We start from the raw sequence: 16,562 nt of genomic DNA, 5'->3' as shown, positions 1-16,562 counted from the left end.
TGTAGGCCAAATCCTCACAGTGGGGAATGTGCAGGAAGGTGGCCAATTGCTGTTCTCTCTCATCAGTGTTTCTTTCCCTCTCCCTTCTTTGCTCTCTAAAATCAATTAAAAAATAAAGTATGCTAAAGAGAGATATGACAATTGAGTATAATACATAATCCAGGATTTTTCCCTTTTTGCTATAAAGAATGCTATTGGGACATATTTATGTATTATGGGGTAATATAGAGTGTTAGGATGGAACCATAATAGAATATTAGAGCTAGTAGAGTCTGGCTGGTGTGGCTCAGTGATTAAGCATCAACCCAGGCACCAAGAGGTCACCGGTACAATTCCTGATCAGGACACATGCCCAGGTTGTGGGCCTGATCCCCAGTGGGGGGCATGCAGGAGACGGCCAGTCGATGTTCTCTCTCATTGATGTTTCTATCTCTTGCTCCCTCTCCCTTACTCTCTCTCTAAAAAAATCAACAAAGGGGGAAAAAAAAAAAGAATATTAAAGCAATTAGAGTAGATAGTGTAGTGGTTCTGTTGCAATACTGAATTGTTTTCTTTTTAATTTATGAATTTCTCTTCACATTCTTTAAATGTTGATATATTCCCTATTGGCAAAATTTAAATCAAATCTTAAAGTTTTCACAGTGGTCCATGGTTACCTGGGAATCCCCAGTATCATTTCAGGGAGTCTACAAGATCAAAACTAGTTTCATAATAACACTAAAACATTATTTGTTTTATTCGCCGTGTTTACATTTACACTGTTGGTGCAAAACCAATGGTTGGCAATACCTTACATGAATCAGAACAGTAGCAACAGTCCTGGCTGGTTTGGCTCAGTGGTTAGAGTGACGCCCTGTGGACTGAAGGGTCTCGGGTTTGGTTCTGGTCAAGGGCCATGTACCTGGGTTGCAGGTTCAATCCCAGACCCCAGTTGGGGTTATGCAGGAGGTAACCAGTCAATGTGTCTCTCCTACATCCAAGTTTCTTTCTCTCCTCTCTCCCCCCCCCCCCGCCCCCTCCAACTCTCTCTCAAAATCAGTGGAAAAATAACCTCGGGCATTAACAAAAAAGAAAACAAAAAACTAACAGCAACAACATACTGTACTAGTAGTCCATTCATTGTATTCTTCACTGCCATGCTGTCGCAGTTTTAAAAACTACCAGCTTCACTTAAGAATATCCTGCCCTGGCCGGTTTGGTTCAGCGGTTAGAGCGTCGGCCTGCGGTCCTGAGAGACCCGGGTTCGGTTCCCGCTAAGGGCGCGTACCTCGGTTGCAGTTTGTCCCCGGCCCTGGTCGGTTGTGCGGGTGGCAGCCACTTGATGTATTCCTTTCACATCGATGTTTCTCTCTCTCTCTGTTCCTCTCTCTCCCTCCCACTCTACCTGAACAAAAAATGGAAAAATGTCCTCAGGTGAGGATAAAAAAAAAAAAAAAGAATATCCTTGGTCGCCCTGGCTGGTTTGGCTCAGCAGTTGGAGCATTGGCCTGCGGACCAGAGAGTCCTGGGTTCAGTTCCCGCCAGGGGCACATACCAAAAAATAAAAAGAATATCCTTGGTAAAGCAGTAAAAAGTGTTTTATTAAATCTAATCATTATGTACATATAACTTAATATTCTGTATGATGACATTATTTATGTACAATGCACCACTTATACATACTGAAGTTAAGATGGTTGTTTTGAGAAAAAACAAGTGTTGAGATGATTTGCAAGATGAACCTAGGTGCCTTTTTCATAGACCACCAAAACTACTTGGGAACAACTGAAAATCTGGGAACAACTGACAAAATCTGGTTATTCACACTTGAACATGAACATTTGGCAGACATAGTCTCAAAAATGAGCCTTTATTTCAAGGAAAACATTTTCCCCAAGGATACACATGGGGGAAAAAGAAAACTCCAGCAAATAAATAGAAGATACAAAGAAAAGCAAATATAAAGAACTGAAAAAATATAATAATTGATACAGTGGCCCAGAGAGTGAGCAGACTAGAGCAGAAAGAGGAAAGAATCAATAAACTGACAGATAGAACAAAAGAAAATGCCCAATCTGAACAACAGAAAGAAAACGGATTGAAAAAAATTATCCACAGAGCCTCAGGGAACTGTGGCACTATAAAAAAGATTTAACACTTGTGTCATTGGATTCCCAGGAGAGAAAGAAAGAAGGCAAGGTTGAAAAAGTACTTAAGAAATGGTTGCTGAAAATTTCCCAAATTTGGCAAAAGATGTAAACCTGCAGATTGAAGAATCTGAGTGAGCATTAAACATGATAAACCTATTGAAATTTATGCCAAGATACCTCAAAGTTAGATTTCTAAAAACTAAAGACAAGTTCATATTGAAATCAGCACAAGAGAAATGATACAGTTCAAATGACAGATTTCTCATCAGAAACCATGGAAGCCAGAAGGAAATGACACATTTCTCAAGCGCTTGAAAGAAGAGAACCGTCAGCCCCAAACTCGATATCCAGAGAAAACATCCATCTGGAATGACAGGGAAATCAAGACATTCTCAGGTGAAAGAATTAAGGGACTATATCTCCACCAGACTTACCCTAAAACATTTCTAGAGGAAGTTTTGAAAAAGAAGAGAAATGATCAAAGAAGGACTGTTAGAATATCTGGAAGGAGGAAAGAACAATTTAAAGTATAAAAGTTTAGGTAAGTACAATAGATTTTTCTTCTCCTTTTGAGTTTTCTAAATTATGTTTGACAGTTAAGCAAAAATAACACTGCGTGGTGTGGTTCTAAAGGTATGTATGTAAGACAGTTATGAGTGGTGGAGGGTAAAATGACGACAGTATTCTGTGAAAAGTTAGGTATGTATAATGTAATACATAGAGCAGCCACTATGAAAGCTATATAAAGAGATATACTTAAAAACATTAGATAAATCAAAATCGGATTTCTAGAAATGTTCAAGTAACCCACAAGAAAGCAGGATAAAGAAAATAGAGAGCAAAGAATAAAATGGCACAATAGTCCTAACATACCCATAATAACATTGAATATAAAGAGTCTGAATATACCAATTAAAATACAGATATTGGCCAAGTAGATTAAAAATATGTCTCACCTCTGTGATATCTATAAGAAGCTTCAAACATAATGATATAGGCATATTTAAAGTGAAAGGAAGGAAGATGGTGTATCATGCAAACATTAATTTTAAGAAAACAGGAATGACTGTATTGATATCAGATAAAGTAGACCTTAGGGCAAAGAAATTACCAAAGACAGTGAATGGCCATTATATAGTGACTAAAGGATAAACCCATCAAGAAGACATAGCAATCTTAAATGTACTTGCATCAAACAATAAAGCTGCAAAATACAGTATATGATGCAAAAACTGATGAAACTGAATGGAGAAGAAAGACAAGTCCAAAATTGTAGTTGGAGACTTCAAAACCTATTTCTCAACAAATGACAGAAAACTAAGCAGAAAATCAGCAAGAATATAGAAGCACTGAGCAACAACCATTAGTATATAATTGACACATATAGGACACTGCACCAAATGATGGTTAATGCCACCTTTTCAAGTGTCTATGGAACTATTGCTAATAAGCTATATACTGGGCCATAAAAACAAACCTCAACAAATATAAAAGAATTGACATCATTCTAAATGTGTTCTCTGACCACAGCAGAATCAAATTAGAAATCAGTAACAGATAATAGGAAAAATCTCTGAACATTGGAAAATTAAACAGTACAACTCTAAATAATCCATGGTTCAAAGAGGAAGTGTCAGAGATAATAAAAATACTTTGGATTGAATGAAAAGAAGACTGCAACCAATTGAAGTTTGTGGGACATGGCTAAAGCCATGCTGAGAGGGAAATTTGTAGCACTAAATGCACACCTTAGGAAAGAGAAAAATATCTCTGATTATCTAAGCTCCTACCTCAATAACCTTAAAAATAAAAATAAAAAGGCAGCCCTGGCCAGGTAGCTCAATTGGTCAGAGCATTGCCCTGATACACAAAGGTTTTGGTTTCAGTCTCCAGTCAAGGCACATACAAAAAGTGACCAATGTATAAGTAAGTGGAACAACAAATTGATATCCCCCCCAAATAAAAATAAAAACACACCAAAACAAAATTTACCCAAAGTGAGGAGGAGGAAGGAAATAAAGATGAAAACACAAGTCAGTGACATTGAAAACAGAAAAATAATAGAGAAAAATAAATGAAAAAAAGAGCTGATTCTTCAAAAAGATCAGTGAATTGCAAAACCTCTAGAAAAATGGAGTGGAATAAAAGAAACAAATTACCAGTATCAGGAAGGAGTGACATGGAGGATACTACCATAGACCTTGCAGACATGAACATGGTAAGGGAATACTAAAAATAACTCTATATAAATATATTTGACAACTTTGATGTAATGGAACAGTTCCTTGAAAAATACAAACTATCACATCTCACCCAGTATGAAATAGATAATTTGAAGAGCTCCCACTGCCCTGATAGTAAAGGGAAAAAAAAGACTGTACAAAAAAGAAACTGTAGATTCATATTCCTATATCAGTATCGATGCATAAATCCTTAACAAAATATAAGCAAATAGAATTAAGCAATATGCAAAAATAATATACCATGACCAAGTACATATGGTTCATTGTAGGGATGCAGGGCTAGTTCACTATTTTGAAACTCTATAAATAATCTGCCGTATTAACATGCTAAAGAAGAAAAATCACATGATCACATCAGTTGATGGGGGAAAAGAATTTGATAAAATTCAATACCCGTTCATGATTTGAAAAAAAAAAAAATTAAGAGATACAGATACACAGAAGGAGCTAACTCAGTTGGATAAGGAACATCTAGAAAAACCTACAGCTAACATTATACTTAATGGCGAAGATTGAATGCGGTAACAAGGTAAAGAAAAAGATGATATCACTCTTTCAACATAGTGCTGAAAGTTCTAGGCAGTTCAGTAAGGCAAGAAAAGCATGCAAAAGGTATACAGATAGGAAAAGAAGAATAATTGTCCCTATTTGCAGATGACATGATTGTCTACATAAAAAATCCTGAGAAATCTACCCCCTCCCCAAATGCACCCTAGAATTAATAATGAGTGCAGTAAGACTGCAGGATACAAAATAAACATACAAAAATCATGGTTACTATTGAGTAGTAGAGAAAAATAGGATTGGTAGGTGTTATTTAATAGATAAGTTTTAAACTATAAAGTTGAATAATAGGTATGATTATCATTATGCAGTAGGATCTTTAAAATAGTTAACATAGTATGTATCTTCAAACATTCACTGGATGAGTTCAAGCAAGAATGTAAGTTTGGCAGCATTTAGCAGGCTAGGAATTTTTAGAGCTTTTTTTCCTCCTAAAATCAATAGAAAAGTACAGATATGTTTTACTTCTATTGGAAAAGTAGGCACTGTTTAACAGTGGTGTACTGTCTTAATATTCCTACCATGCGATAGCATCATAACTAATTTTTAAAGGGCATTCACAAAATCCCTTTTGCTAGATTTGTTGTTCTAAGGTCATGTTTGATTTATACTGCCAACAATTTGTGCTTCTAAGAGTTATTGCCTTTCCTTTTTTACACTGACTGTTGAACTGGCCTGCAAAAGGAAATAAAAAATTAAGCATACTCTATTTGGGAAACTTTCTTAGACCAATAGGATCCTTTAAGGAGTTTCTGTGTTCTCTCTCCCTTTCTCCTTCTGTTCTCTAAAAGGACCTCTTGTACTCATCTAGTCTGACTTTCTTATATCCTCCATGGAGAAATTCGTGCCTAGAGGGATGGGTACTTTTGAACTCACAGCTTGATAGAGACATACTTGTCCATGGAATTCTATTGATGGATATCAGCCGTTTATCTCACTTCTGTCCTTCAGTCTTTTCACTTCCTTTCCTCCAAATGCACTTGTCTACAGTTTCATACGTTGTTGTCTAAGAATAAGGAATATATGTTCTAGAATAGTTATTAAGGTGGTCTTTGATTTTCACCCTAGGAAAAAATTTTACTTTGCTTGATTTTGTTATAATAATGTAACTGGGAAGTTGGCAAGCTTTATCTTTGAGCAGATAAAGACATTTAGATATATTTAAATTTTTCTTCAAGTCAATATTGTTTATTACTATTTTTAAAATTTACTTTGTTATAATTATCAAGTTTGATACACATTAAATCAGCAACAGGAAAGTATTTTCTAAAGAAATTTTCTGGCAAAGAAGTGAAAATATTTTGGAATCTTGTTTATTTCATTTTGTTTAGAGTTACTTTGATCTTGGAGTGTCAAGATATAAGAGAATAAAAATAAATTTTATAGGTACATACTGTAAAGTTTAGAATATTTTCTAAGGGCATGCTGTCAGAATATTTAGATATTTATCTTTATCGAGTAGACTTTAAGAGGTGACAGCATTGTCTTATTTGGTTATAGGCACTCCTTGTGAACTGTAAATATTATTTCACTGTTAAGAGTACTGCTTATTTAAAGTGTATGTAGAACCAAAAGCGTAATAGATGCTCATTATGAAAAATGAGCATCAAGGAAAATGAAAATTTTAAAGTTCTTTAATAACTGGACTTTTAAGAATTTCTTGAGTCTGCTAATAATCTAATCTTGTTCTTTAATACATTGATGCTTAAAATGCCACTCAAAGTTCCTTAGGTTATCTAGATTTTTATATGCACCTATAAAATTATTCCTTGAATAAATTTAGGACAGTGTTAAATCTGGCAAGGGATAGCAAAAGATAAAACAGTTGCTCTCTTCATGGAGTTTAAAATCTGAGAAGGGGACTAAGTAAAGGATGAAAGAATCTTAATGGTAAAGGTTATTATTACTGAGTAGTTTCTGATTTCTCATGGTACTGCAAGATTAATTTGAAGAATATATAACTTGCTACCTTGAAATGTATGTATAGCTTATAAAAATCTATATAGTTTTTGAATTTGAATAATAGTATGACAGGGAGCTATATTATTATTTTAAAGAAAGTGATGAGATTTTTACCCTTCTTAACTAAAGACTTAACCCAAGTGTTATGAAGTAATTCCATTATACTTGGGTCTCCTTGTTGAATCTTAAAAAATCAGCTTTATTGAGATACAGTTTATATATAATAAATTTTATGTGCACAGTTAATGTGTCTTGATATATGTATATAGTTTTGTAAGCAACACTACAGTTAAGATGTAAAACATTTCTTTTACCCTAAAATGTTATCTGGTACTCTTTTGCATTGAACACCCCCCACCTCACAATCCCTGATACTTCAATAAATGTAGCTTGCCTTTTCTAGCAATTGTAAATGCAGTCATGTAGTATATAACCTTTGTATCCGTCTTTTTTCACTTAGCATATTACTTTTGAGATTTGTATATGTTGTGTGTATTAATAGTCTTTTCTATTCATTACTGAGTAGTACTCTCCATGTCTGGATACATGACAGTTTGTTTATCCATTTGACAGTTGATGGATATTTAAATTGTTTCTTGTTTGGGCTATTAACAATAAAGCTTCTATGAACATGTGTGTACAAATCTTTGTGTGGACATGTTTTCATTGTTGAATGATATGTTAAACTTAAGAATCCACCACACTTTTCTCCAAAATGGCCATGCCATTTTGAGTTCCCTCCAGCAATGTATAAAAATTTTTGGTGTACTCCACATTTTTACCAACACTTTGTATATCAACATTTTTATTTTTAGTCACATATACTATGTGTCTGGGTGTTAGTTTTCCGTTGCTGTGTAACAAGTTATCATAAACTTAATAGCTTAAAACAGCACTTATTATTTTATAGTTCTGTAGGTCAGAGTTCAGCACAGCTTCTCTTTATGGTATCACAGTGCTGAAATCCAGATGTCAGACCGAGCTCTCATCTGGAGGTTCTGGGTAAAGTTCTTTTTCGAAGCTCTTTTAGGTTGTTGGCAGAATTCAGTTTCTTGCTCTTACAGGATTGGGTCTCTTTTTCCTTGTTCACTCTCAGCTGAAGGCCACTCTCGGTAGCTCCTAGAGATTGCTTACATTCAGTAGCACATGGGCCACTCAATGTCCCATATGTTGAATTCTTCTCATGCTTCTCCTCTCTGTTGTTATTTTTAAATATGTTTTTATTGATTTTTGGGAGAGAGAGGAAAGGAGAGAGAGAGAGAGAAACATTGATGTGAGAGAGAACCATGAATCGACTGCCTCCTGCACAGCCCCCTCCTGGGCATTGAGCCTGCAACCCAGTCCTGTACCCTGACCAGGAATCTAACTGGGACCTCTCGGTCCATGGGCTGACACACTCAGTCCACTGAGCCACACCAGCTGGGTTCCTCTCTGTTTTTAAAAGAATTGTATGAGCCCTGGCCAGTTTGGCTCTTCAGTTAGAGTGTCAGCCCATGGACCGAGGGGTAAGGGGTTCGATTCCCATCAAGGGCATGTACTTCGGTTTCAGGTTCCATCCCTGGCCCAGGTTGGGGTCATGCAGGAGGCAACCAATCAGTGTGTCTCTCTCACATCAGTGTTTCTCTCTCTCTTTCTCTCTTTTCTCTTTTCCTCTTTCCCACAACAGACCCACCTGAATAATCTTACCCTAAGGTCAACTGATTTGGAACCTTAAGTACATATACAAAATTCCTTTGCAGCATTACCTAGATTATTGTTTGAATAACTGGGAGACTATGTATGCCATAGGCCGGGAATTTCAGAAGGCCTTCTTAAAATTGTGCCCAACACATAACGTTTTCAGCAGCACTTCATAGGTTGGCAACTTTTAGCCATATTTTGTATACTAGTTGCATATACAGTGGTATTATGGTAGTTTTAATTTGGATTTCTTTGATGTCTAATGATGTAAAACATTTTTTCATGTGCTTACTTGTGTATGTATTGTTAAATGTCCATTCAGGTCTTTTTTTTTTTCCAAATATTAATATCTGTTTTAGTATCATTTGTTGCAAAGATTTCCCCATTGAATTACTTGGACATCTTTGACAAAAATCACTTGACTGTGTCTGTATGGGTCTATGACTGTGTGTGGATAATTGTTTAAGTCAGATAGTGTAATTTTTTATTTTTTTTACTTTTTTTTTTTTTTATTGATTTTAGAGAGAAAGGGAGAGGGAGAGAGGGATAGAAACATCGATGAGAGAGAACATCTATTGAACGCCTCCTGCATGCCTCCCACTGGGGATTTGGTCCACAACCTGGGCATGTGCCCTGACCGGGATTCAAACCGTCAACCTCTTGGTGCATGGGTTGATGTTCAACCACTGAGCCACACCAGCCAGGCCAGATAGCGTTATTTTCAAAATTTTGGGCTTCTTGGTGTTTCCATATACAATTTTAGAACTAATTTATTGACTTCTAGAAAATATTTTTCTGAGATTTTGATTGGAATTGTTTTTTATAGATAGATCAGTATGGGGAGAGTTGTCTTAACAACTAGTCTTCTGATCTGGGAACATGATACAACTCTATTTTTTTTTTAAGATCACCTTTAATGTCTCTCAGCTGTGTTCCATAACTTCTGTTTTACAATCATTGCACATATTTTATTAACTTTATCACTACATGTTTTGTATTTTGGATGATTTTCTGAGTGGAAGTATTTTCTTAATTTCCTTTCCCAGTTGGTTCCAGAATTTGTTGCATCTTGTGGTGTTGTACTGGTGCAAATATCTTTACCTTGTTTCTGATTTAGGTAGAAGGCATTTACTCTTTAACCATATTAAGTATGATGTTTGCTGTAGGCTTTTTGTAGATAGCCTTTATGGATCGAGGAAGATCCTTAGTTTGCTGAGTTCTTATTTTATCACAAATGGGTGTTGGAATGTGTCAAATGCTCTTATTGTATCTGTTAAAATGTCCATGTGGTGTTTTTCCTTTTTTAGTCTGTTAGTGTAGTGAATCACATTAATTTTGAATATTAAACCAACCTTGCATTGCTAGAATAATTCTGAATTAATCATGATGTTTTCATTTAATATTTTTTCTGGATTTGATTTGTTCATACACACACACACACACACAATCTTTACCTGATGATATTTTTTCTATTGATCTTCAGGGAGGGAGAGAGAGAGAGAAACATCAATGAGAGAAAGAGAGAGAGAGAGAGAGAGAGAGAGAGAGAGAGACATCGATTGGTTGCCTCCTGCACATGCCCTTGATCGGCAATCAAACCAGAGACCCTTAGGTGCATGGGCCGATGCTCTAACCTCTAATCCACACAGGCCAGGGCTGATAGTTGGCTTTTATATTCTTTTATAAATTAGGAGTTTAGATAAATTATATTAATTTAGAATCTGTCCATGATATATGATGTCCTATAAAAAGAAAAATTTTAATTGGCTGTCTGACATTGGACCCACTTCCCTATTAATATAGAAAATTATGTTTCAGCCCTGGCCAGTTTGCTCAGTGGTTAGAGCGTTGGCCCTTAGTTTGCACTGGAGAGTCCTGGGTTTGGTTCCCGCTAAGGGCAGGTACCTTGGTTGCAGTTTGTCCTCGGCCCTGGTTGGGGTCGTGGGGGTGGCAGCCAGTTGGTGTGTCTCTCTCACATTGATGTTTCTCTCTCTCTCTCTTCCTCTCTCTCTCCCTCCCGCTCTATCTGAAGATAAATGCAAAAATGTCCTCAGGTGAGGATAAAAAAAAAAGAGAGAAAATTATGTTTCAGTGTAAATATAAATGATAACAGGCTTTTGCTTTTTTCCCTTGAACAGCTTTGCAGTCTAACGAAACTTTTCACTTAAGTAGATAACAGCAAGAGATGCTTTATTCTGAGTTCTACCCCAGTAGGGCTAGTTAGAGCATTGATGGTCTTTAGTGTGTTAAAATTTGGTATATAACATGCTTATTGTATTAAGAAATATTTAAAATAAAGTTTAATCAAATGTCTGCATAAGTCTTAAGAGTCAGAGACATAACTAAGGCCACCTCTTTGATTCAAGAGCTCTTTCCTATTATGTACTTTTTTTCTTACCAAAAAATATAACATAGGTCTAGATACATTAGTTTATGGCTTACTGCCCTGTGTTTTGTGACTCAAAATATTTTAGTTTAACTTTTTAAAGAAATTTGTAGTAATTTTGTAACTAACAACTTTTTTTTTTTTCTCCAGGGAAATGAGGCAAGTTATCCTTTGGAAATGTGCTCACACTGTAAGTCAAATATTTATTTTATATTTACATATCTCTCTCTATATATATATCATATACTTTTATATGTCTGTATAGCAATGTTAGCCCATAATTATTTAAAATGGGTAGTGAATTTGACTTAATAGTCTTAAGTAATCAGAATAGAGAAATATGTTTACAGACATTTTTATTATTAGTATCTGCGGTATGCTATAGTTACAAATCAAACCTCAAATCTCAGTGGCTTAACCCAGCAATTAACTTATTTATCTTTTGTTTACATAAAGTACTTATTGAAGGCAAAACTTTGGTAGATCAAGTAGCTATTGCATAAAATCTTTCTGGGGAGAATAAGGAGTTTAAGAAGTGTCGGTAGGCTGGTTATTTCTGACTGTATTGGAGAATGTAAAAGCAGAACATGACAATCTTTTATATTTTCTTGATTCAAGGAGCAGTCAGTGGACCAAAGAGCTTAATAAAACTCGTGTGTGTGTGTGTGTGTGTGTAAGGGCAATGATAGGGGAGAGGGAGATCCTGAGAATTAGAATGGGGACATTTGGTAAATTTAGATGTTATCAGGAAGTCACAGAACACCCATATCATTCTGAACCTTCCTTGCCCTTTCCAACCCTGTTTGATGGAGCTGGTCCTCTTGCCTTGTTTGGGAGAGACTTCTTAACCCTGCAGTGAGGTGCCTCTTCCTTTTTTTCTCATTAAAACCACTTTCCTTGTTGCTCATTAGGTTTCATTAGTTTGCTTTCTTTTCCCAAAACACTTGTCAATTTCTTTCATTCTTACCAACATTTTTGCTTGCTTCTGAGCTCTGGGTAGAATTCTCTTGTATCATGTTTTTTTCTTTTTTAACAATTGATGATTTATTTAAAAGGTTGATTTAAGTATCTGCAGTAGTGACTTCAGCCTCGACACCTGGCTCAGTGCTGTTCGAAGTAATCTGCTTAACCGTCTCAGAAGGACTGTACAAGTCAATGAGTCGTTTGTGGATCCTCATCTGAAAGGGATCCAAGTCTTAGAACCCTTCCCACCGGGAATTTTTCTTGGAGTGATTCTTAGAGTCTTGGTAGATATCCGTACTGGTCTTTTCACTTTGAGATTCTTTTCCTTTGTGCCTGTGATCAAGTTGGCACACGCCTTCTGCAAAGACTACGTGGTGGCTGGTTAGAGTAATTCTAATTTGGTGAATCGCCTCCTCTGGTTATGTGGGTGTCTTTCTGGTATCTAAAATATCTTTAAGCCCTGGCCGGTTTGGCTCAGCAGTTAGAGCGTTGACCCGCGGACCGGAGACACCCGGGTTTGGTTTCCACTAAGGGCCTATACCTCAGTTGCAGTTTGTCCCCGGCCCCTATTAGGGTTGTGTGGGTGGCAGCCACTCATTGTGTCTCTCTCACATCGATGTTTCTCTCTCTCTCCTTTCCTCTCTCCCTCCTGCTCTATCTGAAGAGAAATGCAAAAAAAAATTGTCCTCAGGAGAGGATAAAAAAAAAAATCTTTACAAGCCATGGCTGTGGCATGGCTTCCTATTGGACTTATTCAGGTGAGTCAGGAGCAGGAGTAGGTGGAATGAAACTTCGTTGCAGCTTCAACCCTGTCTTCCTCAAAGAGTTGTATCAAGTTCTTTACTTAACTGACTTTGTTGTCTTTTAACTCTCAGCGTGTCACCTCTTTGGAGATGACATACTTTCTCCACTCCTCAGAATCTGTCATGGGTAGTATCCTGTTTATTCCCTTGTAGCAGCTAAAATTACTTGTTTATTAATCCGTTTTATCTTCCATTTTGTAACATTTACAATTTTTTATTTATTGGTGTTTTTTGTCTTTATTGATTTTGAGAGACAGAGGGAGGGAGAGGGAGAGAGAGGTAGAGACATTGACGAGAGAGAACATTGATTGACTGCCTCCTGCATGCCCCACCCTGGGGATTGGGCCCACAACCTGGGCATGTGCCCTGGCTGGGAATCGAACCCGCGACCTCTTGGTACATGGGTCAACGCTCAACCACTGAGCCACACCAGCCAGGCTTACAATTTTTTTTTTTTATTTTTTTTTATCCTCACCAGGGGACACTTTTGCATTTATCTTTAGATAGAGCGGGAGAGTGGAGGGGGGGGGAGAGAGAGAAACATTGATGTGAGAGAGACACATTGAGTGGTTGCAGCCCACACAATGCCATCTGGGGCCAGGACAAACTGCAACCAAGGTACGTGCCCCTAACAGAAATCGAACCCGGGACACTCTGGTCCGCAGGCCAATGCTCCAACTTCTGAGCCAAACCAGCCAGGGCCAATTTTTTTTTAATGGTGATATTTTATGCCACATTACCCATAATTCTGCCATCCAAACTACTGTATACATTTTATTTTACTGTTTCTTCTCAGGCTTTCCTTTATGAATTTCTTACATAATTATGATCATATACAGGTGTATATTTTTATTTTAACATGAAGATAAAATGTTGCATCCAGCTAATTGTTACAGTTGACCAAAACCAAATCTAATTATGACTCTGTAAACTATAGGTTTGTAAACTACTGCCTATTGGCATTTTTGTTAATAAAGTTTTATTGGAACACAGTCTTGCGCCCCCCGCCCCCTTTTTTTTTTTTACATATGGCTATTTTATGCTATAGTGGCAAAGTTGAGTAGTTAAAACAGAGATTATATGGTCTGGGCTCGTAGAACAAGTTTGCTGGACCCCTGTCATAGACTGTAGTAGTCTTCTAGATTTGAGAACAATCACCTCTGTCACTGAATAACACATCTGAAAATATGGTCAAGATAGAGTTGTTACAGGTTAGTGCTCTGGGTGTTATCTAGATCTAGAATTTTTATCTCAAGTAAAGTTACTGTGTCTGTATTACTGTTTCTTTAAATTGAAAGAGTTGGCTCAGAGTTGTGCCTTGCCACTCACTTACTGTTCATTTTGAGAATGTAACAATTAATCTTCCAGTTGCTAGTGGGCAAGAAGGAGGTTTGGGAGTCTAATTAGCTAGACTTCAGGCTGCAAATGGAGTTGAGATTGAGTTTTGGAAGTAAAACTGATGGGAATGAGGTCTAGGAAATTAGTTTTTGTTTCTTGGTCAAGGAACAGAGATCCTAAGTATTTCCCAGGTTCTTATTTTCTTCTCTTCCTTTACCTGGTTGCAAAGAAAAATATATTAGGGCAAAAGGCAAAATGAATGGCCTTTTGCACATTCAGATGGCAAAAGCCAAGTTTTTTTTAAAAAATGGATGGTATTTGAAATAAATGTCACACACAATTAAAGCTCTTTCTTTCAGTTTTATCCTCAGAACTTAGTCGTCGTCTTTCTTATGATTTCATCTGTGCTTTTGTGAAACTGGCAAACCTTGTCAGGAAAGGTTTATACTTGTCAGTGAATGTTCAACCAGCAATGAATCTATCTGACTTCTTCTGATACTCAGTATATACTTTTTTTTCTCTGTTCCCTACTTGGTTCACTAGAATACAGTGTACTTTTATATGCATAATTTGGAGTAATGTCCCCAAAATGAACTTGTCCACATTAAAACCACCCGTTTTTCCTCCCATCCACAAATTGTAGTTTTTTTTCTTTTCTCATTTACAAACCTCTTCATTATTGGAAGAGCTTAGTATTATCTGTATACAGCTACCATCTATATAGGAAAGTTAAAACCAATTCTTGAGGCACATCAATATTTATACTTCCCTGTTCGGGTTAAATACTGTCATACCTTCTCATCCCTTTAAGACCCAGCTCAATTCGGTGTTCTCAGTGAGGCCTTATATAATTGTCCCAGCTTTCAGTGGTCCTCCCAGCTCTTCAAGTAGTTACTGTCTGTTTTGTTCTTTTAGTATTTAATTCTGCTGCCTTTTTTTTTTTTTTTTTTTAATCCTCACCCCAGGATGCTTTTTTCCATATATCGTCGGACAGAGTGGGGCAGGGGGGAGACATTGATTGGTTGCCTCCTGCACAATCCTGACCAGGGCTGGGGACCGAACTGAAACCAAGGCACGTGCCCTTGACCAGAATCAAACCTGCAATTCTCTTGTCTGTGGGCGGACGCTGAGCCAAACTGGCCAGGGCTAATTGTGCTACTTTTTAAAAGGTAAAGTACTTCTTTGGCCCTATGACACAGATAAACACCCACAGAGGGCTTATGGTCTAGCTACTGGAAAAAAGAGAAATGCATGTATTATTATTATTATTATTATTATTATTATTATAGTGGAACTAAACCATTATGAAAAATAAAAACAAAGGGCCCAGGGTGGGAAAATTATTCTTGATTAAGGAGATTAAGAAAAACCTCATGGAAGGACTGACTTTTGAAATTGTTTTTGAAAGCTATGTACGATATCACTACTGATTAATTCTTTCACTTGTCTGGTCATTTGACCCTTTAATTCTCCTTAAATTGCATCTAGATCTTCAGCAGTCTATTCAGACACCCTGCATAGTCATTTCCAATGACTTTTACTCAACGATTTCTCCTAATTGTTAAGAAAATTGAGAACATTTTAAGTGTTAACCTCATCAATACCTCCATATCTTCAACCCCCCCTTCCTTCCACCCCTCCCTGCCATACAGAAACTTTCATAATCCCATGTTCAGGTTTAATTAAATTAACTTCTTCAGTGTCAGAGTTTGGGTTATACCTCCCTTATTCTAGGTCAGCCTCTTTGCTGTGCTTTTGATCTCATGCCCTCTTATCACCAGGGCCCTATTTTGTTAAGGTCTCCCTGCTTTTCAGCTTCTCCATCTCCAATTTGCAAACATAATTATTAACTCCTCTTTGATCCTGATCATTCATGCTCCTCTCAGTTTTTCTCCATTTTTTTCTCATTTGAACTCAGAAGAGCATATATAATTATCTCTACTTTCTTATTTTTGCTAATTTTGTGGCCTTCTGCAATCTGGCTTTCATTCCATATTATTCTGCTGAAACTGTTATTAAGGTCACCTTCATTTTATTGACACATTGCTTAATTGCCAGATCTGATGGATTAAAAAAACCTGTAAAATCACTTGTGAAATTGGGGGAGATTTGAGCATTGATTATCTAATATGTAATTATTAATAATTAATTTTAGTTATAATGTTACTGTGATATTTTTTTTTTAACTGATTTTTTTTTTTTTTTAATTCTCACCCGAGGACATTTTTCCATTTTTTGCACAGATAGAGTGGGAGGGAGAGAGAGGAAGAGAGAAAGAGAGGGAAACATCGATGTGAAAGGGACACATCGAGTGGCTGCCACCCGCACGACCAACCAGGGCCGGGGACAAACTGCAACCGAGGTACATGCCCTTAGCGGGAACCGAACCCGGGTCTCTCCGGACCGCAGGCGGATGCTCTAACCGCTGAACCAAACCGGCCAGGGCATTAACTGATATTTTTTTAAAGATTATTTTTTGGAGATAGATAATGAA

General features: G+C 36.9%; 1 protein-coding gene and 1 pseudogene across 2 annotated transcripts in view; one reads left to right on the top strand and one right to left on the bottom strand.

Annotated features, from left to right (window-relative positions):
• PPP3R1 (protein phosphatase 3 regulatory subunit B, alpha) overlaps window positions 1–16,562 on the top strand; it is a 66,756-nt gene that overhangs the window by 22,710 nt on the left and 27,484 nt on the right. For both annotated transcript variants that reach the window (XM_036262816.1, XM_036262815.1), the window contains exon 2: window positions 11,115–11,154. In XM_036262816.1, coding sequence (XP_036118709.1) covers window positions 11,115–11,154 — 40 coding nt within the window. The remainder of the gene's footprint in view (window positions 1–11,114; window positions 11,155–16,562) is intronic.
• Window positions 12,026–14,070, bottom strand: LOC118631086 (annotated as a pseudogene).

The sequence above is a fragment of the Molossus molossus genome, unplaced genomic scaffold (assembly GCF_014108415.1).
Source record: "Molossus molossus isolate mMolMol1 unplaced genomic scaffold, mMolMol1.p scaffold_m16_p_15, whole genome shotgun sequence".
Taxonomy (NCBI): Eukaryota; Metazoa; Chordata; class Mammalia; order Chiroptera; family Molossidae; genus Molossus; species Molossus molossus.
The sequence above is the reverse complement of the archived record's forward strand: the minus strand, read 5'-3'. Positions and strand labels throughout refer to the sequence as shown.